Here is a 27,724-nt window from a genome sequence, read left to right on the forward strand (position 1 = left end):
GAAATGAGTGGGACCATTGCACGCCTATCCATCACTGATGGCGACACTGGCAACCCACAGATGGCTGGTGACAGAACTTTAATATCTTTCACACACGTAATGAATTGATTTTATCAATGATTGAACTGTTCCAGACCTCAGTATGGTCATTGGAAAGATTGTCACTTTTCCGATGAATAATTAATATCGGTTTCTGTTGTCTTCCAGGACATTCACGCTTTCAAGAAGAATCTGCCAAACTGGAAAAAGGCAATTCCTCAGAGGAGCTCATTCCTTTTGAGGGTGCATTGTCACAGGAAATACAGCCATGCACCAGCACAGATAATCGCACTACGGTCGGTCCTGTTAGCTAGATAGTTGAGTTTTCACCTGGTGATTCACCACTTACCAGTGTGCACGAGCAGACACTGGTGGCAGGGGCAACTGTGGAGAGTCCGCGTCAGGGGGTGCACTCCTCTCCAAGCTCTGCTGATGGGCACAGATGCTGAACCCCGGGGGCCATCATTGAGAATGAGAATGATAGAGATACAGCAGCACCTTTGCGAGGTATTGGAAGACATGCCACGCACACTCTCCACAATAGAGGGGAGGATGGAGGAGTCCAACTCCATCGCTGGTGGATTGTTGGCGCGGGTTAGTGCGAGACTGTCTGCAAAGGAGAGAATGGCAGCCTCTATTGAGCTTCAAGCACGGCTCTCAATTTAGTCCATGCAGGCCATGACAACGACGCCAACATGTCTGACGTCTTAAACAGGCAGGCAGATACGTTAGCCATGGCCTTACAATGTGGCACATCTGCTCACCCACCTGCTGTCCAGCAGAGCGGTGGGAGTGATGTGGCCATGGTCCAGGAGAGGGATGATGACGAAAGGGGACATGGAAGTGGGAACTCCACTCAAAGTGTTCCTACATCTCATCAGTTGCCTCCCCCCCACCGCCTCAACCAGTACCTGCAATGCTGCCTCCTCTCCTGCCACAAACCCCAGAGGTCGTAGGCTATGAGCATCTCAGCAGTCAGGGCAGGGACCTGAGCAACCTGCCACTACCTCTGCTGAAGCCACAGGGGATGCACCACGTAGAAATGGTAGGAAGGGAAAAGCTAAGCAATTGCAGTTCACCAACACTATGCGCAAGGGTGTGTGATGAGATGTCATGTTGTTCATTTATATATTTTGTTTGTTATGGCACATTAAATTTAATCGTTATCACCACTGCCATGTCTTGGCCATTATTGCGTCGTGTGTGAATTTGCGCTTTCATTTGCTTCATCATGAATGCCAAGACATGCCACCCATTGGGCATGTGTGCAATGGATGTAGGTGTGGTTGAAGGACTGTTTTGTGCAAAGTGGGGGTGGGGGGGTGTTGATGGTGGTGGTTGTTCCAGGCGGCCTGAGTAGCTCAAAGTCTTCAATTTGCACATCTCATTATGAAAACCTGTTAGAGATGAAGGCATCCCTGGCATCACAGGCAGCAATGTGTGCCACTGCTCTGGCAATGGGTTCTCCATCTTCATTTTCCTCCTCCTTCTGGTCATCCTCCTCATCGTCCTCCTCTTCTTCTTCAATGTTGCTGCCAGATGAGGATGCTTGATGAGCGCATTCGACCTCCTCCACCTGTAACCTTCTCTGCTGAGCTATGCTGTGCAGGACGCATTACACGACGATTATTCTGCACACCCTCGCTGGCGAGAACTGAAGGCCTCCCCCAGATCTATCCAGGTCCTGAAGCGCATCTTCAACATTCCTATGGCTTGCTCAGTGACAGACCTGGTGGTGATATGTCTCTGGTTGTGCCTTGTTGGTGGGATTTCTCTCAGGTGTTACGGGCCAAGTCTTGCAGGGGGTATTCCTTGTCTCCAAGGAGCCAGCCCTTAAGTCGGGAATGTTGGACTCGTGCAATATGAACGAATCATGACAGCTGCCAGGGAATCTGGCACACACCTGCAGAAATCTCTTCAGCTGTGCAATGATGGAGTGATATCCCTTTCGGTTTAGGAACAGTCGTTGCTCAGGTGGAGGTTCTCGGATTGCTACTGATCGTGCCCTGCACCCGTGGGAAGCCTGCCAGAGAGTGGAAACCCACTGCCCTCTCAGTCTGGCTGATGTCGTCATGGGGGAAGTTCACATAGTCAGATGCCCTGGCAAACAAGCCATCCGTCACCTGTCGTATACACTTCTGTGCAGATGACACCGGTGGCGCCCTGGAAGGATATGGAGGTGAAGAAATTGAGGGCAGTGGTGACTTTAACTGCAACCGGCAATGCGTGGCCACCAGGTCCAGCCGGGAGCAGCTCTTCCTGAAGGAGGCTTCAGATATCTGCAACCACCTGGCGACTCAATCTGAGCCTTTGTAGCCACTGCTCCTCAGAGAGGTCCAGGAAGCTCAGCCTCTGCCTGTAAACTTTCTCACGTGGGTAGTGCCTCCTGCGACCTCAGCCCCTCCGTTGGTCCCCACTCTGCCCTTCTCCTTGTTGTGCACCTCTGTCTTATGCAACTGCAGATCCCAGCACTGCACGACATGCCTGCTGCTGATGGTGATGTGCCTCCTGCTTAGATGTACTGTGGAATACATCCATTGTGCCCTCCCCCATCCTGATTTTTTCAGTTTGTGGGGCTCCAAAATGTTGTTAAATTTGTCTGAACACAAGATTTCTCAGTCTCAACAAAGAACTCTCAGTCTAAACACAAAGAACTCCCAGTCAAACATGTGCCTGAGAGAGCTGAGTGTCCAGCTGTAATATTCACCCTTTATTGAGATGTGTCAATCAGTGGTTTAAGGGCCAAATGAGCTTCGGTTGCAACTCACTCCATTTCAATGGCGTGTTTCAGAAGCCATTGGAGACGCCTTCAGGAGTAGTTAAATCCGTTTCTGTTTCAGAATACACAAAAGGTTAAGTACCTCAAGTGTTTAAAGTACCTAAATTGCCCCTTTAACTATCGGCCCGCTGGCTTTAAGTGAGGACGGGATTTCGGGGTTTCTGTTGCGCGCGCATCCTAACGTGCCTGGGTTAAACCCGGAAATGGGCGCACCGGAGCCGGGATGCAGTCCCACTCCAAAAAGCAACCACTTTTACTGCCCATCCTCCCCCAACCCACCTGTTCTTGGGGGTTAAAATTACCTCCTGTGTCAATATCTGTAATGGTCCCAGACATGGAAAGGTTGAAAACCACTGTTATTGAGGCAGAGAATAAAGTAAGGTTTATAGAGTTTTGTTGATACAAAGAGAGACCTGTTAAGATAGTCGTAGTTGTGACTTTATTTTCCATTCCTTTTTTTTCCTTCCCTGGCCTATTGTCTAAGGTTTGATGACTGCTAAGACTTTTAAAGGGGCAGTACCTTCACAAAAAATTGCTTGCGAAACGTTTTATTTGAATCTCTGGGCACGCCTTTTCATAAAGATAATATCCCTTTGAAAATATTACATCCCAAGGTTAGAATGGGCTGACCTTCCAACTCACCCTGATTTTGAGGGCAACACCCTCATTTTGGCATTGTTTGGTGCACGTTTCATATTTTACTGGTACATTTTGTACCAAACAGAATAAATGAACAGTTTGTGTCAACCCGAAGCTTCAAGGGGCCTAAATCAGTTTCTGAATGCCTTGCAGATTGGGCTATGGTTCACACCATCAGTGCTTGGCGGTGCCTCACTCGCATCAAATGATGGAAGAGCGGTAATAAAGACCATTTTAATTAATCTTTTGCCCATTTTGAAACTAGAAGCTAGCTAATGGAATCCAGAACAAGAGAGCATCATCTTAAAATTAGAGCTGGGCTATTTAGAAGTGAAATCAGGAAGCACTTCTACACACAAAGGCTACGGGAAATCTGGAACTTGCTTCCCCAAAAGCCTGCGGATACCGGGACAACTGAAGTTTTCAAAACTGAGATCCTTAGAATTTTGTTGGGTAGGACTATCAAGGGATATGGAGCGAAGACAAGAAAATGGAGTTGACGGACAGATCAGCCAAAATCTAATTGAATGGTGGAACAGGCTCGAGGGCCTGAATGACCTTCTCCTGTTCCTTCTGTTCCTGAGGTGTGTGAGCTGTTTGCCAGTGCTCTTGGTAAGGTGCAGTGGCAAATAAGGATACACAGGAGTGAGCACATTCAAAGTGTCACACACACGCTAAAGCTGCTGTTTTACTTTTATCTGCCATTGTTTTCATATGTGAGAAGGTTCCATTACCTCAGGCCCTGAGGGTGTGCACGGTACGTTTAATAGTAATGAGTAAAGTAGGGTACAGTTTCCACCACTTAAACTGCCTACGTTTAAATTGACCAAAAAGCACTAACCGTTTTCCATTTTCATTATAGTCAATTATAAAGTTGTCACTTACAGTGTAGTAACTGTGCTGGGTATTTCAGGCAGAAACAGGTGTTCAGGGAGTAGTCTGCACCTTGTTAAGGCCCAAAATACAAAGTAATCGGCAGATTATCTTTCATCTCCACTGTGGTGCAACCACCACCGCCTATCCCTACAACTGTACCTCCCTTATCATCATTTATTTTTCAGCTTTCTGACCACACCTACCTGCATTATATCTATTTCTTTGATATTTCAGTTCTTTCTTCTGAACATCATGCAGATGGAGGGGATAAAACGTCCAACGTGTACAGCGGACAAATCGTGTTCGCACCAACGCGCCCACTATAAGTGGTGGGGACTGTGTTAGTCGTGCTAGATTGCTCCATTGCTCTTGGAATCACTGTGATAAAACTTGCACACATCTCTTCTGGATCACCTCCATCCCATACCCTGGCAAAAAAAAAGTTTGCCAATATTTTTTATATTGAAGATATCGCTCCTTTACTTTTGCCAGATGTGCCTTAAACTGCCACGGCCCTACGATCTGGAATTCTCTCCCTAAACCTCTCCACTCCCCTCTCCTCCTTGAAGACCTTCCTTAAAACCCACATCTTTGACCCACCCCTCCTAACATCTCCTTCTTTGGCTTGACATTCATTTTTTTTATTACGACTCTGTGAAATGGGTTGTTTTTCTGCATCAAGGATGCTATATAAGTGCAAGTTACTGTTGTAATACCCTTCACATCTGGGCGACTTGCCATGACGGAAATCAGATACATCTCAATGTTCGCACAATATTATTTAAGAATACAAAATCCAGGATTTTCCGAGACTCCACTGACCTGCTGAGTTCCATTCTCCAGGACAATGACTCGTTTTGTTTGAGTAAAAATGAACTCACCTACATATGCTTTTATCTTTCTCCCTTTCTCGCTTCAAAGTTTTTACTCTACAGGTTCAATTCTACAGATGCCAGCTGCCCATCTGCCCCTGCCTCACCATTCTTCATGTGAGTAGGGAGGTGTTTCTTGGCGGGCAGGGGGGTGGGGGGGAGGAGCTGTCACACACACGTGCTCGCTCGCACCCTCGGTCACTCACTCACTCAATCTCGCTTTCCAGCAGGAGTCACCAAATCCGGAGTGATATCCCTGGTTGATTTTTTTTTCTCTCTCTCCCTAACCCAGTGACACTGAGGCCAATTGCACCTCCCCTATCACTGCCCCAGGAGAGATCAGCTAACTCAGTACAGTACCTACAACCTTTCTGTTCAGTATGGCTCAGTAACACATCATACTTAACACATGGAAATGTCTTAAAGGGTTCCACACAGCTAATTACTATTGATGGGCAGTAACTGTAGTTAGGTTGGTTTTTGAACAGAGTGGGGTAGATTTTCAATTTGCCGCCCGGGTGTAAATCTGGCTGTTACAGATTTCAATAGAAATGAAAATCAGACGGTTTCTATAACGGGCGGCCGATCTGCAACGCCAGTTTTGCAACTGGGTGGCAAGTTGAAAATCACCCCATTGTATTTACACGCTGACACATGGCGGGGGGAAGGGAAGAGCTTCTCTACCTGTTTAAACTGGCTTGCAATTCATTTAACTCTCGTTTTGATAATAAATCTCATGGTAACCATCCGTTCCTGTCAGCTCTGGCTCTCAGTGGTTGCTCCAGCGACCGAGAGAAACACTGCAGTGTTGTAATAGAGCGTGACATTTTTAAATGAACGAACAGAGACTGCACTATCTGGGGAATCCAATTGTCGGAATTTAGGTTCCGTTTTTGGATCTGTGTGTTCTAGATCACTGGATCCAGCTCGGGACTGGTGTTAGTCGAGAGATTTGACTTGGAGAGTAAAACATTTAGGACCTCTGAAGCCTAAACCAAAGGTTGGGACTACATGCAAAAATTGCTCGTAAACAAAGTGAAACGGCTCGCCAGACAAGTGGTACGGTGTCATAAAGAAGGCTGAATATTCATCATTGTGGTTGAGCTGTTACTGGGGAATAAAGTTTTAAAACTCTCCAGTAGAAATGTATTTCTTAGTAATACCCTGCTGTTACTGGGGCCAAAGGAAATTTTATAAAAACACATTTCTAAAAACAATCTAACTATTTTGTACATAAAAGTTTTGAGACACTTCAAAGGGTCAAAATTGTTAAAGAAAAAGGCAGACATTTCACGCTGTTTTTTCTCTAAACGGAAGCCCACAAATTTCTGATCTGCAAGCTAACCTCATCACACAGCAGTTGAACTCTGACCAACTTCTGGCTGTGGTTACTTACAGCAATTAGATGTTATGGCCTTAAAGGGACAGGCCACCTTAAATATAGCTCCACCTCAGCAGTGAAATCATACACACTCCTGTCATTATAGAACTGTGTATCATATGACATCATGAGCAACACCATGGGAGATCACCTAGAAGTTAAAAAAAGACTTTAATAGCAAATTTGGAATTGGAAACTTACAGATAACAAAGGCAGGATTTGAATACTACCTTGCTCGCAAATTCAAAGATCATGGATTCAAACCTCATTCCGGACTTGAACACATATTCTAGGCTGCTGCTTAGGTGAAGTACTGAGGGAGTGCAGCACTGTTGGAAGTGCTGTCTTTTGGATGAGATGTTAAAATGAAGTCCCATCTGCCCTCTCAGGTGGACATTAAAGATCCCATGGCACTATTTAAAGAAGAGCAGAGTCCTTCTCCCAGTGTCCCGGCCAACATTTATCCCTCAACCAACACTCCCAAAACAGATTAACTGGCCATTTATCTCATTGCTGTTTGTGGGATCTTGCTGTGTACAAATTGGCTGCCACCTTTACCTGCATAACAATAGTAACTTTGCTTCAGAGTGAGGATGGGAAGGATGCAGACAGGGCGTCAGTTTAACGTCATATCCGAAAGACGGCACCTCCAATGGTGCAGCACTCCCTCAGTACTGCATTGAAGTGTCAGCCGAGATTACGTGCTCAAGTCTCTGGAATGGGACTTGAACTCATGACCTTCAAACTTACAGGTGAGAGTGTTACTACTACACCAAGGCTGACATCTAAGACAGCATTATAATTAAATTCAAAACCTTGTTCAGTCTGTTTCTATTGATCCGTACTTGTTTAATCTGAGGATTCCAAAGACATCATCCTGAGTAGAGACTCAGAGGACCGACAGAGCCCAGCAGTATGAGTTACAGGATTACTGCAGTACCCTTGCTTAATGACTGTATCTAACTGCTCCCTCAGGCATTCCAGCTCAACAGAAAAGTCCGACACAATGTCCTTTAAACAGTAGTGTTAGGAGCTCCTCTGAGGGGCCCCAGTTTAACAGGAAATCGTACCGAAAGACAGCTCAGTTAGCTGCACTCAGCTGAGAGCAGCAGTTGTTACGATTAGCCTCATTGCCTCTGGGCGTGAGAGGGAGAAACAAATTCTGCCAGGGGTCTAACTACTAATCACCTCCCACAGAAAAAAATGTGCTTATATGGAGGTTAGATCAGTATAGTGTTTGATTGTGATATCACTCCATGCTCAAACAGCTTGCTGCCTAGGCTCATATGTAAGGAATGTGGGCAGCGGATTGACAGGGCCCACAGAAATGTATCCCAGTGAATTCTTGCCTTGTAGAGGAACTTGGGAGAAATTTTCAAAATAACCATTTATAAAGGCCTTCAATATATTAAAATCAACAACAGTGGATACAGAAAAATCTTCATCACAAGTTTGTAACTGTCTGATTAATAAAAAGGGGCACTGATAGTGGGACTCTCTCCATAAAGGGCACTGATAGTGGGACTCTCTCCATAAAGAGGCACTGATAGTGGGACTCTCTCCATAAAGAGGCACTGATAGTGGGACTCTCTCCATAAAGGGGCACTGATAGTGGGACTCTCTCCATAAAGGGGCACTGATAGTGGGACTCTCTCCATAAAGGGGCACTGATAGTGGGACTCTCTCCATAAAGAGGCACTGATAGTGGGACTCTCTCCATAAAGGGGCACTGATAGTGGGACTCTCTCCATAAAGGGGCACTGATAGTGGGACTCTCTCCATAAAGGGGCACTGATAGTGGGACTCTCTCCATAAAGAGGCACTGATAGTGGGACTCTCTCCATAAAGGGCACTGATAGTGGGACTCTCTCCATAAAGGGGCACTGATAGTGGGACTCTCTCCATAAAGGGGCACTGATAGTGGGACTCTCTCCATAAAGAGGCACTGATAGTGGGACTCTCTCCATAAAGGGCACTGATAGTGGGACTCTCTCCATAAAGGGCACTGATAGTGGGACTCTCTCCATAAAGGGCACAGATAGTGGGACTCTCTCCATAAAGGGGCACTGATAGTGGAACTCTCTCCATAAAGGGGCACTGATAGTGGGACTCTCTCCATAAAGAGGCACTGATAGTGGGACTCTCTCCATAAAGAGGCACTGATAGTGGGACTCTCTCCATAAAGGGGCACTGATAGTGGGACTCTCTCCATAAAGGGGCACTGATAGTGGGACTCTCTCCATAAAGGGGCACTGATAGTGGGACTCTCTCCATAAAGAGGCACTGATAGTGGGACTCTCTCCATAAAGGGGCACTGATAGTGGGACTCTCTCCATAAAGGGGCACTGATAGTGGGACTCTCTCCATAAAGAGGCACTGATAGTGGGACTCTCTCCATAAAGGGGCACTGATAGTGGGACTCTCTCCATAAAGGGGCACTGATAGTGGGACTCTCTCCATAAAGGGGCACTGATAGTGGGACTCTCTCCATAAAGGGGCACTGATAGTGGGACTCTCTCCATAAAGGGGCACTGATAGTGGAACTCTCTCCATAAAGAGGCACTGATAGTGGGACTCTCTCCATAAAGGGGCACTGATAGTGGGACTCTCTCCATAAAGGGGCACTGATAGTGGGACTCTCTCCATAAAGGGGCACTGATAGTGGGACTCTCTCCATAAAGAGGCACTGATAGTGGGACTCTCTCCATAAAGAGGCACTGATAGTGGGACTCTCTCCATAAAGGGCACTGATAGTGGGACTCTCTCCATAAAGGGGCACTGATAGTGGGACTCTCTCCATAAAGGGCACTGATAGTGGGACTCTCTCCATAAAGGGCACTGATAGTGGGACTCTCTCCATAAAGGGGCACTGATAGTGGGACTCTCTCCATAAAGAGGCACTGATAGTAGGACTCTCTCCATAAAGAGGCACTGATAGTGGGACTCTCTCCATAAAGAGGCACTGATAGTGGGACTCTCTCCATAAAGGGGCACTGATAGTGGGACTCTCTCCATAAAGGGACACTGATAATGGGACTCTCTCCATAAAGAGGCACTGATAGTGGGACTCTCTCCATAAAGGGCACTGATAGTGGGACTCTCTCCATAAAGGGCACTGATAGTGGGACTCTCTCCATAAAGGACACTGATAGTGGGACTCTCTCCATAAAGGGCACTGATCGTGGGACTCTCTCCATAAAGGGGCACTGATAGTGGGACTCTCTCCATAAAGGGGCACTGATAGTGGGACTCTCTCCATAAAGGGGCACTGATAGTGGGACTCTCTCCATAAAGAGGCACTGATAGTGGGACTCTCTCCATAAAGGGGCACTGATAGTGGGACTCTCTCCATAAAGAGGCACTGATAGTGGGACTCTCTCCATAAAGAGGCACTGATAGTGGGACTCTCTCCATAAAGGGCACTGATAGTGGGACTCTCTCCATAAAGGGCACTGATAGTGGGACTCTCTCCATAAAGGGGCACTGATAGTGGGACTCTCTCCATAAAGGGGCACTGATAGTGGGACTCTCTCCATAAAGGGGCACTGATAGTGGGACTCTCTCCATAAAGGGGCACTGATAGTGGGACTCTCTCCATAAAGAGGCACTGATAGTGGGACTCTCTCCATAAAGGGCACTGATAGTGGGACTCTCTCCATAAAGGGCACTGATAGTGGGACTCTCTCCATAAAGGGCACTGATAGTGGGACTCTCTCCATAAAGGGGCACTGATAGTGGGACTCTCTCCATAAAGAGGCACTGATAGTGGGACTCTCTCCATAAAGAGGCACTGATAGTGGGACTCTCTCCATAAAGGGCACTGATAGTGGGACTCTCTCCATAAAGGGCACTGATAGTGGGACTCTCTCCATAAAGGGGCACTGATAGTGGGACTCTCTCCATAAAGGGGCACTGATAGTGGGACTCTCTCCATAAAGAGGCACTGATAGTGGGACTCTCTCCATAAAGAGGCACTGATAGTGGGACTCTCTCCATAAAGGGGCACTGATAGTGGGACTCTCTCCATAAAGGGGCACTGATAGTGGGACTCTCTCCATAAAGGGGCACTGATAGTGGGACTCTCTCCATAAAGAGGCACTGATAGTGGAACTCTCTCCATAAAGGGGCACTGATAGTGGGACTCTCTCCATAAAGAGGCACTGATAGTGGGACTCTCTCCATAAAGAGGCACTGATAGTGGGACTCTCTCCATAAAGGGGCACTGATAGTGGGACTCTCTCCATAAAGGGGCACTGATAGTGGGACTCTCTCCATAAAGAGGCACTGATAGTGGGACTCTCTCCATAAAGGGCACTGATAGTGGGACTCTCTCCATAAAGGGCACTGATAGTGGGACTCTCTCCATAAAGGGCACTGATAGTGGGACTCTCCATAAAGGGGCACTGATAGTGGGACTCTCTCCATAAAGAGGCACTGATAGTGGGACTCTCTCCATAAAGAGGCACTGATAGTGGGACTCTCTCCATAAAGGGGCACTGATAGTGGGACTCTCTCCATAAAGGGGCACTGATAGTGGGACTCTCTCCATAAAGGGGCACTGATAGTGGGACTCTCTCCATAAAGAGGCACTGATAGTGGAACTCTCTCCATAAAGGGGCACTGATAGTGGGACTCTCTCCATAAAGGGGCACTGATAGTGGGACTCTCTCCATAAAGAGGCACTGATAGTGGGACTCTCTCCATAAAGAGGCACTGATAGTGGGACTCTCTCCATAAAGGGCACTGATAGTGGGACTCTCTCCATAAAGGGCACTGATAGTGGGACTCTCTCCATAAAGGGGCACTGATAGTGGGACTCTCTCCATAAAGGGGCACTGATAGTGGGACTCTCTCCATAAAGGGGCACTGATAGTGGGACTCTCTCCATAAAGGGGCACTGATAGTGGGACTCTCTCCATAAAGAGGCACTGATAGTGGGACTCTCTCCATAAAGGGCACTGATAGTGGGACTCTCTCCATAAAGGGGCACTGATAGTGGGACTCTCTCCATAAAGAGGCACTGATAGTGGGACTCTCTCCATAAAGAGGCACTGATAGTGGGACTCTCTCCATAAAGGGCACTGATAGTGGGACTCTCTCCATAAAGGGCACTGATAGTGGGACTCTCTCCATAAAGGGGCACTGATAGTGGGACTCTCTCCATAAAGGGGCACTGATAGTGGGACTCTCTCCATAAAGAGGCACTGATAGTGGGACTCTCTCCATAAAGAGGCACTGATAGTGGGACTCTCTCCATAAAGGGGCACTGATAGTGGGACTCTCTCCATAAAGGGGCACTGATAGTGGGACTCTCTCCATAAAGGGGCACTGATAGTGGGACTCTCTCCATAAAGAGGCACTGATAGTGGAACTCTCTCCATAAAGGGGCACTGATAGTGGGACTCTCTCCATAAAGAGGCACTGATAGTGGGACTCTCTCCATAAAGAGGCACTGATAGTGGGACTCTCTCCATAAAGGGGCACTGATAGTGGGACTCTCTCCATAAAGGGGCACTGATAGTGGGACTCTCTCCATAAAGAGGCACTGATAGTGGGACTCTCTCCATAAAGGGCACTGATAGTGGGACTCTCTCCATAAAGGGCACTGATAGTGGGACTCTCTCCATAAAGGGCACTGATAGTGGGACTCTCCATAAAGGGGCACTGATAGTGGGACTCTCTCCATAAAGAGGCACTGATAGTGGGACTCTCTCCATAAAGAGGCACTGATAGTGGGACTCTCTCCATAAAGGGGCACTGATAGTGGGACTCTCTCCATAAAGGGGCACTGATAGTGGGACTCTCTCCATAAAGGGGCACTGATAGTGGGACTCTCTCCATAAAGAGGCACTGATAGTGGAACTCTCTCCATAAAGGGGCACTGATAGTGGGACTCTCTCCATAAAGAGGCACTGATAGTGGGACTCTCTCCATAAAGAGGCACTGATAGTGGGACTCTCTCCATAAAGGGGCACTGATAGTGGGACTCTCTCCATAAAGGGGCACTGATAGTGGGACTCTCTCCATAAAGGGGCACTGATAGTGGGACTCTCTCCATAAAGAGGCACTGATAGTGGAACTCTCTCCATAAAGGGGCACTGATAGTGGGACTCTCTCCATAAAGAGGCACTGATAGTGGGACTCTCTCCATAAAGAGGCACTGATAGTGGGACTCTCTCCATAAAGGGCACTGATAGTGGGACTCTCTCCATAAAGGGCACTGATAGTGGGACTCTCTCCATAAAGGGGCACTGATAGTGGGACTCTCTCCATAAAGGGCACTGATAGTGGGACTGTCTCCATAAAGGGCACTGATAGTGGGACTCTCTCCATAAAGGGGCACTGATAGTGGGACTCTCTCCATAAAGGGGCACTGATAGTGGGACTCTCTCCATAAAGAGGCACTGATAGTGGGACTCTCTCCATAAAGAGGCACTGATAGTGGGACTCTCTCCATAAAGGGCACTGATAGTGGGACTCTCTCCATAAAGAGGCACTGATAGTGGGACTCTCTCCATAAAGGGGCACTGATAGTGGGACTCTCTCCATAAAGGGCACTGATAGTGGGACTCTCTCCATAAAGGGGCACTGATAGTGGGACTCTCTCCATAAAGGGGCACTGATAGTGGGACTCTCTCCATAAAGAGGCACTGATAGTGGGACTCTCTCCATAAAGAGGCACTGATAGTGGGACTCTCTCCATAAAGGGGCACTGATAGTGGGACTCTCTCCATAAAGGGGCACTGATAGTGGGACTCTCTCCATAAAGGGACACTGATAATGGGACTCTCTCCATAAAGAGGCACTGATAGTGGGACTCTCTCCATAAAGGGCACTGATAGTGGGACTCTCTCCATAAAGGGCACTGATAGTGGGACTCTCTCCATAAAGGGCACTGATAGTGGGACTCTCTCCATAAAGAGGCACTGATAGTGGGACTCTCTCCATAAAGGGGCACTGATAGTGGGACTCTCTCCATAAAGGGGCACTGATAGTGGGACTCTCTCCATAAAGGGGCACTGATAGTGGGACTCTCTCCATAAAGAGGCACTGATAGTGGGACTCTCTCCATAAAGGGGCACTGATAGTGGGACTCTCTCCATAAAGGGGCACTGATAGTGGGACTCTCTCCATAAAGGGGCACTGATAGTGGGACTCTCTCCATAAAGTGGCACTGATAGTGGGACTCTCTCCATAAAGGGGCACTGATAGTGGGACTCTCTCCATAAAGAGGCACTGATAGTGGGACTCTCTCCATAAAGGGGCACTGATAGTGGGACTCTCTCCATAAAGAGGCACTGATAGTGGGACTCTCTCCATAAAGGGGCACTGATAGTGGGACTCTCTCCATAAAGAGGCACTGATAGTGGGACTCTCTCCATGAAGGGGCACTGATAGTGGGACTCTCTCCATAAAGGGGCACTGATAGTGGGGCTCTCTCCATAAAGGGGCACTGATAGTGGGGCTCTCTCCATAAAGGGGCACTGATAGTGGGACTCTCTCCATAAAGGGGCACTGATAGTTGGACTCTCTCCATAAAGGGGCACTGATAGTGGGACTCTCTCCATAAAGGGCACTGATAGTGGGACTCTCTCCATAAAGGGGCACTGATAGTGGGACTCTCTCCATAAAGGGGCACTGATAGTGGGACTCTCTCCATAAAGGGGCACTGATAGTGGGACTCTCTCCATAAAGGGGCACTGATAGTGGGACTCTCTCCATAAAGAGGCACTGATAGTGGGACTCTCTCCATAAAGAGGCACTGATAGTGGGACTCTCTCCATAAAGGGGCACTGATAGTGGGACTCTCTCCATAAAGAGGCACTGATAGTGGGACTCTCTCCATAAAGGGGCACTGATAGTGGGACTCTCTCCATAAAGAGGCACTGATAGTGGGACTCTCTCCATAAAGGGCACTGATAGTGGGACTCTCTCTGTAAAGGGGCACTGATAGTGGGACTCTCTCTGTAACGGGGCACTGATAGTGGGACTCTCTGTGTAAAGGGGCACTGATAGTGGGACTCTCTCTGTAAAGGGGCACTGATAGTGGGACTCTCTCTGTAAATGGAGTATTGTCTTAGTGAATCTCTTTTCTGCAGCTGTCACCAGTCTAAGAGTAAAAAAACATTCCAATTAGGTTGTACATTTTTGCCTTGAAGAATGTTGTCATTATCCTCAACCAATCCTAGCCCTGTGGCTTACTATTTAATACTAACTTCAGCTTGGCCTCTATATAAGTCCCTCTCTGGCATATTGTGCCAAGACGCAGTCCTGCTTCAGTTCAACAACCCCCAAACCCGGTCTTTGTTCAACTGCCTTTAATTCAGTATAACAAAAACGCCCATATTTACTCCCATGCTCTTAGCCTGAAGCAGTATATTTTTCCACAGCATTCATTGTTACTCAACCTGGATTGTGAGAACTAATACGCCCTAATCACAAGCAGAGACTTGACAAACAAAATAATGGATGTGTTAATTGAATTTTACTTTAAAATGAGATGGATAAATATCCATTTAAGAATGGGACTGGAGGTTATAAGGTAGAGATGGTCTTGATGGAGTCTTTTCCAGTTCCTTACTTCCCCAAGTTTCTTAGTTAATGAAATTTCAACATGGATGGCCACAAGAATTTACCAAAATTATTTGGAGTGATTTGATTCGTTTCCCCATTCCTTTATTTCAATTGGTAGCTGTTGGTGACTGACAATTTTTTGATTCAGCTTTCAAACTTTGATTGGTGCTTATCATTTCTGTTTGCTGATTGGTAGGTTCCCTACTTGTTCAGCTGTGATTTATCACTGTTTTATGAATAGAAATTCAGAACCAATCAAGTTAATTTGTGACATAGAAAATTTGCCTATGAATTAGATAGTTGGTGGGATTGTTGGTGGCTCATGTGCAGAAAAATACCAGTGCCTGTTTCTGTGCTGTAACACTACAATTCCATGAAATACTGAGGCAGATTTTAGTTTCGGGTGTAGACAGGACGTAACAGAGTGTAAAAACAGGCGATCAGTCCTAACTGATTTCCCTTCATTTTGCATGCCGCTCAAGTTTCTGGTGGGGATGGAGGCAAGCAATGGAAACTGCTGTCCAAAAATAGGCTTAAGCTTAATAACCGTGAATGGAAATGAGCAGGGAGTGACATTAATTTAGAGATCAGCGGCGAATTCCGGCAGTAATACACTTATTCCTCACCATGCCTGTATTTAAGGGGTGCTGAGTTCTTTACAGAAGCAAGTAAAGGAGAAGATTCATTCAAGTTTTTGAGCCATTTCTGCATCATTTGTCTTCATTTCTTTCTTTTTATTTTGCTTCCACTTAGATTCCCTTGTTCAGAGTTTTTTTTCTCACCATCGCCTTTATTGTTACCAATGGGGTTCCCAATGGGAAACCCCTCTTCTGATCTTTTTGGAGCACGAAGAGGAGGACCAACAGAGGAATTCTAGGCAGGTCAGGCTGTACCAGATGAGCTCTTGTGGGTACCCTCACACCTGTATCAACAGAAAGAGGTGCACACTGCTCACTTTGGCAGAGAATTAGTAAATGCAGAGGCTCCTGTTCCTGAAGGAAGCTAGGACATCAGACTAGATGGCACAAATACGATGTGTGAATGCTGGACTAACTGTAATGCTGAATACTTCCTTGGAAGCACCCCAATCACAGTATACCATGAGTGAAGGCATGGCAGGGTAATCAATAGCCAGTGTAGCCTGACTGACGATGCCCATCAAGATACCACTAACCGTATGTGCAGGCACTGTGAAGTTTCCCTGGGAATGACCATGGTGAATTGTCTTGGCAGCATCCAGATCAGCAGATTGCCGGATACCGAGCTGTGCCGAGCAAGGGCATCAGCAGCTACCGTGCAGTATTGGGCTGGTACAGCCAGTGACAGTACCAGTCAGCCTCAGCCTCAAGTCCACTTCCACCTCCTTACAACTGCAATGCTGACCTATGGGGATAGCAGCAAGAGTATCTTCCAGTTAGCCATAATTCTTTGTGACAGTTGAGTTTTGGAAGGAGACCCAAAAGTGAGATTCTCTCTTTAAATTGTCCACCTTGCCGTCTGACACCTCGAACATGAATTGGAAGAGAAAATCTATGATGCTAAACCAAATGTCCTACTTCACACAGGGGCAGCGCCTGGAGATCTTCCGATGGCCGTTGAAGGCCCAACTGCACCACCAGCAGACATGTTCGATAAAGTGTCTGGCTATGAATCAATAGCCACAGGTGGTGGTAAGTGAAGGGCAGCAGTTCAAGGATTGTTACAGATTAATTATGTGGTATAATGCAAGCCTGATCAACTGTACCTACCCAAATTAATATTAATATATCTAATTTAATCTAATTAATTTAATTGAGGGATTAAGATGGTTTACATTTAGAATAACAGATATCTTGGAGTCAGTTAAATGCTGTAAAAGGGCCCTCACAAATATGTCATTCATGTGCTCTATATGATGGCTCACCAGGTTTATTCCATGAAATTTAATGCAGAGAAGTGTGAAATGATGCATTTTGGGAGGAAGAATGAGAAGAGGCAATATAAACTAAATGGTACAATTTTAAAGGGATTGCAGGAACAGAGAGACCTGGGGGTCATACACAAATCTTTGAAAGTGGCAGGACAAGTTGATAAAGCTATTAAAAAAGCATATGGGATCCTTGGCTTTATAAAAAGAGGTATAGAGTACAAAAGCAAGGAAGTTACGCTAAACCTTTATACATCATTGGTTAGGTCTCAGCTAGAGTATTGTGTCCAAATCTGGGCAACGCACTTTAGGAAGGACGTCAAGGCCTTGGAGAGGGTGCAGAGGAGATTTACCAGAAATGATACCAGGGATGAGGGACTTCAGTTATGTGGAAAGGCTCAAGAAGCTGGGGTTGTTCTCCTTAGAAAAGAGAAGGTTAAGGGGAGATTTAATAGAGGTGTTCAGAATCATGAAGGGTTTTGATAGAGTAAATGAGGAGAAACTGGGTCAGTAACCAGAGGACACACAATTAAGGTAATCAGCAAAAGAACCAGAGGGGGGATGAGGAGAAATTTTTTTACGTAATGAGTTGTTATGATCTGGAATTCACTGCCTGCAAGGGTGATGGAAGCAGATTCAATAATAACTTTCAAAAAAGAGTATTGGATAAATTCTTGAAAAGGAAAAATCTGCAGGGTTATGGGGAAAGAGTGGGGCAGTGGGACTAATTGGATAGCTCTTCCAAAGAGCCAGCACAGGCACGATGGGCCGAATAGCCTCCTTCTGTGTTGTAAGATTCCATGAGTAGCTGAGCTGTCCAGAGTCGGGAAGTAAAAGGTTTGATTCCTAGTCTGCTTTGGGTCACTGCTCTCAACTAGAACAACAATAGGGGCACTTCAATAGGCCTCAGCGCACTGGGTTGGGGAGGGGAAAATTGATCAGGATTCCTGCTGCTGGCCAGTGTCCAGTGACCCCAATTGAAAGTGTATGTGTGGACATTGGTTGAGGATAGGATCGGGCACAGCCTGCTAGCACTCACTGTTAAGGCTTCATAAGTGACTAATTGCCACTTGGGTGAGTATCAGAGGGCACCTCTCACCCATTGTACTGTATCCCAGCAACGAATTAATGTCTTCAGTTACATCATCCTAATCAACCTTCCCCTGCTGAGAGATTGTTTCCCCTGGCTAAAGAGTCTAGAACTAGGAACTAGGGAGCATGGTCGCAGGATAAGGGGTCGGCCATTCAAGACTGAGATGAGGAGGAATTTCTTCATGCAGAGGGTTGTGAATCTTTGGAATTCACTTCTCCAGAGGGCTGTGGATGCTGAGTCAGTGAATATATTCAAGGCTGAGATAGATAGATTTTTGGACTCTAGGGGAATCAAGGGATATGGGGATCGGGCGGGAAAGTGGAGTTGAGGTCGAAGATCAGCCATGATCTGATTGAATGGCGAAGCAGGCTCGAGGGGCCATACAGCCTACTCCTGCTCCTATTTCTTATGTTCTTATGTTCTGCCCAGACCCTAAAACAAAGCCTGCAGACACTGCTCCAAACAAAAGGAAAGAATCCCCACTTTTCTAACCTCAAACTAAAGTCCAGCAAACTCCCCCCACTAACTGTCTCTGACTACTTGTTGAAGATTGATTTGGTGAACTTCTATGTTTCGGGCATACACAGACCTCATAATCACATGCAGATATAAGGTCCTAAGTGACCTGGGCCAAATTTTGTCATATTTTGGTCGAGGCACAGCCCACAGTGCAAGCCTCGCCTGTACAAACTGGGGGCACAGGGCTGTCAGGAAACTCACCTGTTGTAGGAGGTCTCTTAAAGGCCGGGAATTTCCTCCGAGCTGCTCCAGCTCCGCCATCGTCATTTCATTGGAAGTGCGGTGGAAATCCAATTTACGTACATAAACAGGGTTTTCACTGCACCACTGGCAAACTTACAGCAGTGGAGCAGGAGCAGCGGCGAGGAAATTTCTGGGGTTGGTTATTTTTTCACAATTTTAGGCAGTCTTGGCTGTGCATTCATTGATTTTGCTGGGTAAATCTCCATTTTTATATTTTTGTTTTGTTTTGGTTCCCCGCCAATACTTTTCTTTGTTACTTTTGGTTTCTGCTGGCTTTGACAGTGCACCTTACAAAGGATGGGTATTCCTTTGATGTAGGTCCTGGGGCAGTTGCGGATGTGGCTAGGTCATCCCAGGGGTTCATTGCCTCTGCTTTTGATGCACCTCATGTAGTTTTTTCAGATTTAGATGCACTTTTATTAACATGACCATACCACTGATCACTTATGTATAACTCCACATAACCTAAGATAACAACAAATATAAAAGGGTACACTGGATGTAATATTGACATGAAATGATATTGTGTAACAGGAGGAAATTCTGTCTCTATTTCTCAGAGGAAAGGTATCTGCCTCCCCCAGTTTATCCAACGCACAGTGTGGAGGGCAGTCAGCCTCAGCCTGCACAGCAATGGAGGTGAGAACTCGAATCTGAAGGGTATAATTTTGGAGTTGGTTCTATTGTATATGATGTGCTTCAAAGGGATAGATCAATTCTTATTGTGATGTCCTTGAGTGGAATATTTCATTTTTGTGCCAATTTATTTATTTTTAATCTCCTTCCTCCTTTAAATACTCAGGCGCCACGCTCTATTAGCTGACTTCAAGGACAGGCGGGTAAGTTGATGCCAGGATTTTCAGTGCCATGCTCTGTGACTGTAGGTCCATAAGAAGGTGCCCAGGGTCACTCCACTTCTCTGTCTGCCAAGAGGGAAGAACCTAGGCTCGACTTGATGTCTTTGCCCAATAGAAATGCACAAGGCACCATGCCTGGCAGACATCACCATGGGGATCTAGCATCCCACTACTCTATGACATGGACTGCACCAAAACAGGCACTGGGTGAGATGTTGGAACCACGGTCCTGAGCCTAGGAAATATTTATTTATTTATAGCACACTGAAAAAAATTCTCTGCTGTGATCACTTCAAGCCCTGGTACTTACTGTACCTATAGCCTGTGCAGCACAGATTTGCTCTTGTGATCCTATCTCCCTTCGGTAGTTGGAAGTCAAGACCATTGTGTCTCATACTTCCATGAAAAATTATAAAACAGACAACACCAAGCTGTAGTTTTAGATTCTTATTTAATCTGACTCTCACAGGCTGATAGGAAGAAATCTTACCCCAATTTTATTTAAAGCTTAAGTGCTAAACAGATGCACTCACCATAATGGTCCAGTCACCATAGTGAAAATCCATCCAGTACTTAAATAGAAAGATACACAGATACATAGATGTGAAATAGAATAGTTTGTATTTAACACTCAAATCAACTTATGATGCTAATGACATAGACTAAGAGTTGACCTTTAACATAAATAATCCAACGCCTTACATTTAAAATTCTCATCCTTATATTTAAATCCCTTCATGACCTTGTCCCTCCCTATCTCTGCAACCTCCTCCAATCCTACAATCCTTCGAGAACTCTCCGTTCCTCCAATTCTGGCCTCTTGTGCATCCCCCACTCCTCATCTCACCATTGGTAGCAGTGTCTTCAGCAGTCTAGGCCCCATGCTTTGGAATTACCTCCCTAAACCTCTCCACCTCCCTCTCCCCCTTTAAGACCCTCCTTAAAACCCATCTCTTCGCCCAAGCTTTTAGTCAAGCTTCTTAATCTCTTTCTTTGGCTTGGTGACCATTTTGGTCTGAATACAATTCTGTGACACGCCTTGGGACATTTTTCTACGTTAAAGGTGCTATATAAATGCAAGTTGTTGTTGTAGTAGATAGAGACATAAGCAGACTATTTAACTTGGAATGTGAGCAGAGAAGTAGAGTGCACGAGTACAGAAATAACAAATCTCTCGTGAGACATTACATTTGAAGAATTTATTCCTGCACAGAGTAGTAGACATATGGAACAACAACTTGCATTTATATAGCACCTTTAACATAGTAAAACGTCCCAAGGCGATTCACAGGAGCGATCAAACAAAATTTGACACCAAGCCACATAAGGAGATATTAGGACAGGTGAAAGGGGTAGGTTTTATGGAGCATCTTAAAGGAGGAGAGAAAAATACAGAGGCAGAGAGGTTGAGGGAGGGAATTCCAGAGCTTAGGGCCTCGGCAGCTGAAGGCACAGCCGCCAATGGTGGAGCGATTAAAATCGGGGATGTGCAAGAGGCAAGAATTGGGGGAGTGGAAAGATCTCAGAGGGTTGTAGGACTGAAGGAGGTCACAGGGATAGGGAGGGGTGAAGCCATGGAGGGATTTGAAAACAAGGATGAGATTTTAAAATCGAGGCATTCCCAGAACGGGAGCCAATGTAGATCAGCGAGCACAGGGGTGATGGGAGAACGAGACTTGGTGTGAGTTGTGATATGGCCGGCAGAGTTTTGGATGAGCTCAAGTTTATGAAGAATGGAAGATGGGAGGCTGGCCAGGAGAGCATTGGAATAGTCCAGTCTGGAGGTAACAAAGGCATGGATGAGGGTTTCAGCCGCAGATGAGCTGAGGCATGGGCGGGGATGAGCGATGTTACGGAGGTGGAAGTAGGCAGTCTTGGTGATGGAGTGGATATGTGGTCGGAAGTTCATCTCAGGATCAAATAGGATGTCAAGGTTGAGATATGGAACTCAATAAACAAGTTACTCCTTTAAAATGTTAGATCATCATCCAGGCTATTTCTGTTTCTAAGTAAGCCTGGTTCCCTATGAATATGTTTCTTCAGCTCAGGTCCACTCCAGGGATCTAAGGTGACCTTTCACCGTTTTGTCCTGTGGCCTAAATCATCAAAAGCCATTTAAAGCCACACCATAGAAATCTCAAAATGACTGCTATTAAAGGACGAGAAGAGGCTAGAAGTCCCCTGATGACTCAGTTGTCAAATGTACAGCCTAGGTAGAGCTGAGCAATACAGGCTAGTCATGTCGCAGGTTCGCTGCCAGATCAGCCAGAGTACCTGTTCCTGTTTCAAAAATGTCATAATTCGCTAATCTTTCACAAGGTCATAAAGAATGTTGAGGCTAAACTGGTGCTTGAATTACCAATGTCAACCTGGTTGACTGTGACCACGGTGAGCTATCCCTCTTCAGTCTTTCCACAGTTTTTGACGTGTTCACTCAGTGTAGTGTGTCCCTCCTGCTCCTCACACCGGCTAGTAGCAACTCAAGGGAAGAGCCACTGAACTGGGGCGCTGGCCTCATCCTTTGTTGCTCCATCTCATTAAATTCCACCTTTCTCCCTCAAAATCCATGGTTGCAATGGCCTTTTAAGTACTCCAGTTCCCAGCGCGGCATTCGGGTGAGCAGTGCACCCGCTATGCAGCACCTCAGTTCAGTGGCTCTTCTCTTGAGTTGCTACTAGCCAGTGTGAGGAGCAGGAGGGACACACTGTACCTGGCTGATAGGAGGAAGCGCCCTGCCTCTGCCACCAAGAAGGCCTGGCTCGAGGTGGCAGAGGAGCTAAGCAGCAGGATTACTATCTCAAGGACATGGGTGCAGTGCTGGAAATGATTTAATGACCAAATCAGGTCAGGAAATGATTTAATGACCAAATCAGGTCAGGAAAAGTGAGTACAGTTACTGATTCACCTACATCCTGTAGTTTACATCACCTCCCTCTCACTCTGTCTTGCCAAGCCTCACATCCACATAAGTCTCATTATCAACTTACCTTCACTTTCTGTGCACTTCCTCACCTCCCCATTTGAGAACCCACCACTCCCACTCACCTCAATCCTTATGCATTGTGATGAATCTGTCTGATAGTCACCCTCTGATGCATCTCTTTCATTGGCAGCCTCACCCAAAGCAATGCATCCATCGGGTGACCCCGTCACCCTCACTCACTCACACATCTGTACTTTCTCCCCTTGTAGGAGAAGAGAGCGCAAAATGCAAGGGAGAGGAGGTAGGACTGGAGGGGGACCTCCACAAATAGTGGCCCTGACAGAGGCGGAGGAGGCCTTGGGCCTCAGCTGGACACTGGAATGCCTGGCCGTCGGAGATGCTGAGACTGGCACCCGTCTGGTGACAGAACTTTAACATCCCTCACACACATCATGAATTAATGATACCAATGATTGACCTGTTGCACACCTCAGTACACTCATCGCAAAATAACTTCTGCGATGATTCTTAATATTGCTTTACGTTCTCTTCCAGGGCCTTCAAGGATTGCTGAAGCGGCACACGACGTGGACGAGGGTGATCCCTCAGAGGAGCTCCCTGCCTCTGAGGGCGCACCGTCACATTATAGCGAGCCATGCACCAGCACAGATACTCACACCTCGTTGGGTCCTATTAGACAGTTAGTTGGGTTGTCACCTGGTGAGTCACCACACACAAGTGGGCACAAGCAGACATTGGTGGCAGGGGCAGCTGTGGAGAGTCCACGTCGGTAGGCACTTTGCGAGGTACTGGAAGACGTGCCATGCACACTCTCAATGATAGCGGAGAGGATGGAGGAGTCCACCTCCGGCATTAGTGGACTGGTGGCGCAGGCAAGTGTGGGAATGTCTGCGATGGAGAGAACAGCAGCCTCCACGATGCTTCAAGCATGGCTCACAAATGAGTCTATTCAGGCCATGACAACAGCTGTGTGGATTCAGGATGCCAACTTTTCTGCCGCCTTAAACAGGCAGACAGATACTTTAGCCATGGCCTTACAACCTGTCACAGATGTGCTCCGAGCTGTTGTCCAGCAGAGCAGTAGGAGTGATGTGGCTGTGGCCCAGGAGAGGGATGATGGCAAAAGGGGACATGGAAGTGGGGACTCCACTCACAGTGCCCCCACGTCTCACCCGTTGCCCCCCTCCTCAACCAGTACCCGCAATGCGGCCTCCTCTCTCGATGGCCAAGTCTGCCCATGCACAGATGCAGGTGGAACAGTCTTTGGTGGGGCCCTCACAGGCTCCAAAACCCAGAGGGCGTAGGCCCAGAGCATCTCAGCATTCAGGGCAGGGACCTGAGCAACCTGCACTACCTCTGCTGAATCCACAAGGGATGCACCATGTAGAAGCAGTAGGAAGAGGAAGGCAAAGGGTAATCAAGTAATCACCAAGGGTATCCACAAGGGTGCCTAACTAATTGTCATGTTTTTCATTTATATTTGTTTTTTCTTACATTCACATTAAATGTAATAATCTTCACCATCACTGCCACGTCTTGTCCACTCTTGACTCCCTTTCGTGAAAGAGCCCTTGCATGTCCCTCATCATGAACACCAAGACTTCATGCCACCCATCGGGCGCATTTACAATGGGTGTATGTTTGGTTGAAGGACTGTTTTGTGCAAAGGGGGGGTGGGCAGGGGTCTGGTGTTGGTGGTGGTTGTTCCAGGTGGTTTGAGCACTTGACTATCATCACTTTGCAGATCTCCTTATGAGAATCTATCAGATATGAGTGACTCCCCGGCATCACGAGCAGCCAGGTGTGCCACTGCTCTGCTGATGGGTTGCCCAACTTCATCCTCCTCCTCGTCTACTTCAATGTTGATGGCAGATGTGGATGCTTCATGAGCGCATGGGACCTCATCCACCGGTAACCCCCTTTATTGAGCGATGATTATTCTACACACCCTCGCCAGTGAGTACTGAAGGGCTCCCCCAGATCGATCCAGGCACCTGAAGTACATCTTCATTATTCCTATGGCTTGTTCAATGACAGACCTGGTGGTGATGTGACTGTCGTCGTACCGCTGCTGTGCCTGGCTGGTGGGGTTTCTCAGAGATGTGATGAGTCAGATCTGCAGGGGTTATTCCTTTGTCACCAAGGCGCCAGCCCTTAAGTCTGTCTTGTGCGTGGAAGAGGGCCGGGATGTTGGACTCGAGCAAAATGAAGGAATCATGGCAGCTGCCAGGGAATTTGGCAAACACTGCAGAAACCTCCTCCGGTGGTCACAAACCAGCTGCACATTGATGGAGTGATATCCCTTTCAGTTGATCAACAGTCCTGGCTCATGCGCGGGTCCTTGGATTGCTACGTGTGTGCAATCAATTGCACCCTGCACACGTGAGAAGCCAGCCAGAGAATGGAAACCGACTGCCATTTCAGTCTGGCTGATGTCATCGCAGGGGAAATTGACGTAGTCGGATGCCCTGGCAAACAAGCCACCGTCACCTGTCGTACACACTTATGTGCAGACGGACCGAGAGATCCCGGTGATGTCACTGGTGGCACCCTGGAAGGATCCGGAGGCGAAGAAGTTGAGGGCAGTGGTGACTTTAACTGCGATAGGCAATGCGTGTCCACCAGGCCCAGCCGGGAGAAACTCTGCATGAAGGAGTGTGCAGATGTCTGCGACCACCTGGTGACTCAATCTCAGCCTGCATAGGCACTGCTCCTCAAAGAGGTCCAGGAAGCTCAGCGTCTGCCTGTACACCCTCACGTGGGTAGTACCTCGGCCCCTCCGTTGGTCCCCTCTCTGCTCTTCTGCAGGTCCTTGTGGCGCACTTCTGTCTCGTGGACCTGCAACTCCCAGAACTGCAGGCCGTGCCTGCCGCGGATGGTGATGTGCCTCCTCCTCAGATGTACTGTTGAATAAATCCATTGCGCTCCCCCCATCCTGATGTTGTCAGTTTGAGGGGGTCCAAAATGTAGGTAAATATGTCTGAACACAAGAATTCTGAGTGTGAACCAAGAAATCTCAGTCTAAACACAAAGAACTCCCAGCCAAAGGTTTGTCCAAGAGAACTGATTGCCCTGCTGCAAAAACTCACCTTTTCTTCACGTGTCAATCGCTGGTTTAAAGGTCTAAATGAGGGTTGGCTGCAACTTGCCTCCATTTCCATGCCATATTTCAGAGGCCTTGGAAGACATGTTCAGAAGCAGTTAAAATGGCTTATATAGGTCAATACACAAAAAGTTACCAGGTTTGAGCACTTTAAGTACCTCAATTGCACCTTTAAATATTGGCCTGCCGGCTTTAATTGCAGGCGGTACTTGCAGGTTTCAGAAACGCGCGCTCACCCAAACGTATCTGGGTCAAACCCGGGTGCAGGCGCGTTGGAGTCGGAATGCGGTCCCGCTCCGAAAACAGCACATTTTTACTCCCCACCTGCCCCCAACCCACCCATTCTTCAGGGTTAAAATTTACCCCATGAGGTCAGCTTCCATATGCATGCTGCAGGGTCGTCAACTCTGATCGGACATATTCCTAAAGGTTTCATCACACAACCTCCCATCTTCAACCGCCCTGCCCAGTCAAACAGCCTTCCCCCCACCGCACCCCTCCTCCCATCTCCAATATTTTTATAACTAATAAATGAAAGTGTCCAAAGAAAATGAAAAAAAAACATGTTTTCCTATGATTTTTCTCCCGGGTTTGCCCTCAGCAGTATGCAGGAGATTAATCTCAAATTCCTGGAGACTCCAGGACAAGGCTGGTGGGTTGGCAACCCTAGTATGCTGATGACACCAAACGTTATCTCACTGCCACCACGCACAACTCCATGACCGCTGCCATGCTGTCATGAGTACCTGTTGGACATCAAGTTACAGATGAGTCAGAGCTTTTTCCAACTCAACATCACCATTCTGTTACCTCGTGTGAGAAACTTCGGGTCTTGTGCCTTAATCCATTCCACTTCCTGGCTGAACCCAGCCATATGAAAATTCAGTGTCTTGTTGAGCCGAATTGAGCCTCAAACGTTACATTTGACCATCATCAAAACCCCCTATTTCCACCTCCATAACATGTCCGGCTATATCCCTAGCTCACCTCTATCACTACTGCAACCCTCAACCATAACTTTGTTACTTCAGGGGTTGGTTTCTCCACTGTTTCCTCACCAGTCCCCCACGTTCCACCCTACATAAACTGGAACTCATCAGGGATTCCACTGCTGGTATGCTATCCCATATTAAGTCAGTTCCATTCTCACCAATCTTCTTTGCCTCTCTTTCCAGATGTGCATCAAATCTAAAATTCTCATTTCAAGCCTCATCTCTGCTATCTTCTCTAGCCCTATGTTGTAGCATGTGCTCCCTCCACTCTTGCAGCTTTGGTCTCTGCTCTGCCATCGGTGCTACATCCTTTAGTCAGCCTTCCCCTGCAGTCTGAAACTCCCTATCTAAACACCTCTCCCACCTTGTTTCCTGAAGTTTCTTGTGCCTGTGGTCACCTCCTAAACTTCTCTCCACTTCCTGCTCAGTGTCCTGTAAAGTGCCTTTGGTGAAGGGCCCCATATAAGTGTAAGCTGATGTTATATTGAGATCAGGCTATTGGGGGTATTAACATCACGGCGATTGAAAAATCCAGGCCAACTTGTCCGTTTTCAATTTCCATCATCTCTTCCAAAAGTTGTGGTTTACTGACTGGTTTGGTTTTACTTTAGTCTTGTATCTTTATCTTGGTTTTATGAGTTTTAAGAGTAGAACTTTACATATGACCACTTAGCATGCTCATAGTATGTTCCTGTGTGCAAGAATTTTACAGACATTGTTTATTTTACACATTCATACTCGACCGTTGTCGATCAGAGGTTTTACCTTTAAATCCTGATTTATTGTCTTTATTGACAAAAAAAAATCAATTCTGTCCATGACTATTTTCGAGGATGAATGTGACATTGGTAAACGTATGAAAAAGGGATTTTTGACAAAAAAAATAGTCACAACTTCCGTTGTGCCA

General features: G+C 46.9%; 1 protein-coding gene across 2 annotated transcripts in view; it reads left to right on the forward strand.

The window, feature by feature from the left end:
• The window catches only part of LOC137334295 (protein SSUH2 homolog), a 54,927-nt gene that overhangs the window by 8,655 nt on the left and 18,548 nt on the right, over window positions 1-27,724 (forward strand). For both annotated transcript variants that reach the window (XM_067998969.1, XM_067998970.1), the window contains exons 2-3: window positions 16,726-16,830; window positions 19,482-19,560. In XM_067998969.1, coding sequence (XP_067855070.1) covers window positions 16,726-16,830; window positions 19,482-19,560 — 184 coding nt within the window. The remainder of the gene's footprint in view (window positions 1-16,725; window positions 16,831-19,481; window positions 19,561-27,724) is intronic.

Source organism: Heptranchias perlo, chromosome 17, assembly GCF_035084215.1.
Source record: "Heptranchias perlo isolate sHepPer1 chromosome 17, sHepPer1.hap1, whole genome shotgun sequence".
Classification (NCBI taxonomy): domain Eukaryota; kingdom Metazoa; phylum Chordata; class Chondrichthyes; order Hexanchiformes; family Hexanchidae; genus Heptranchias; species Heptranchias perlo.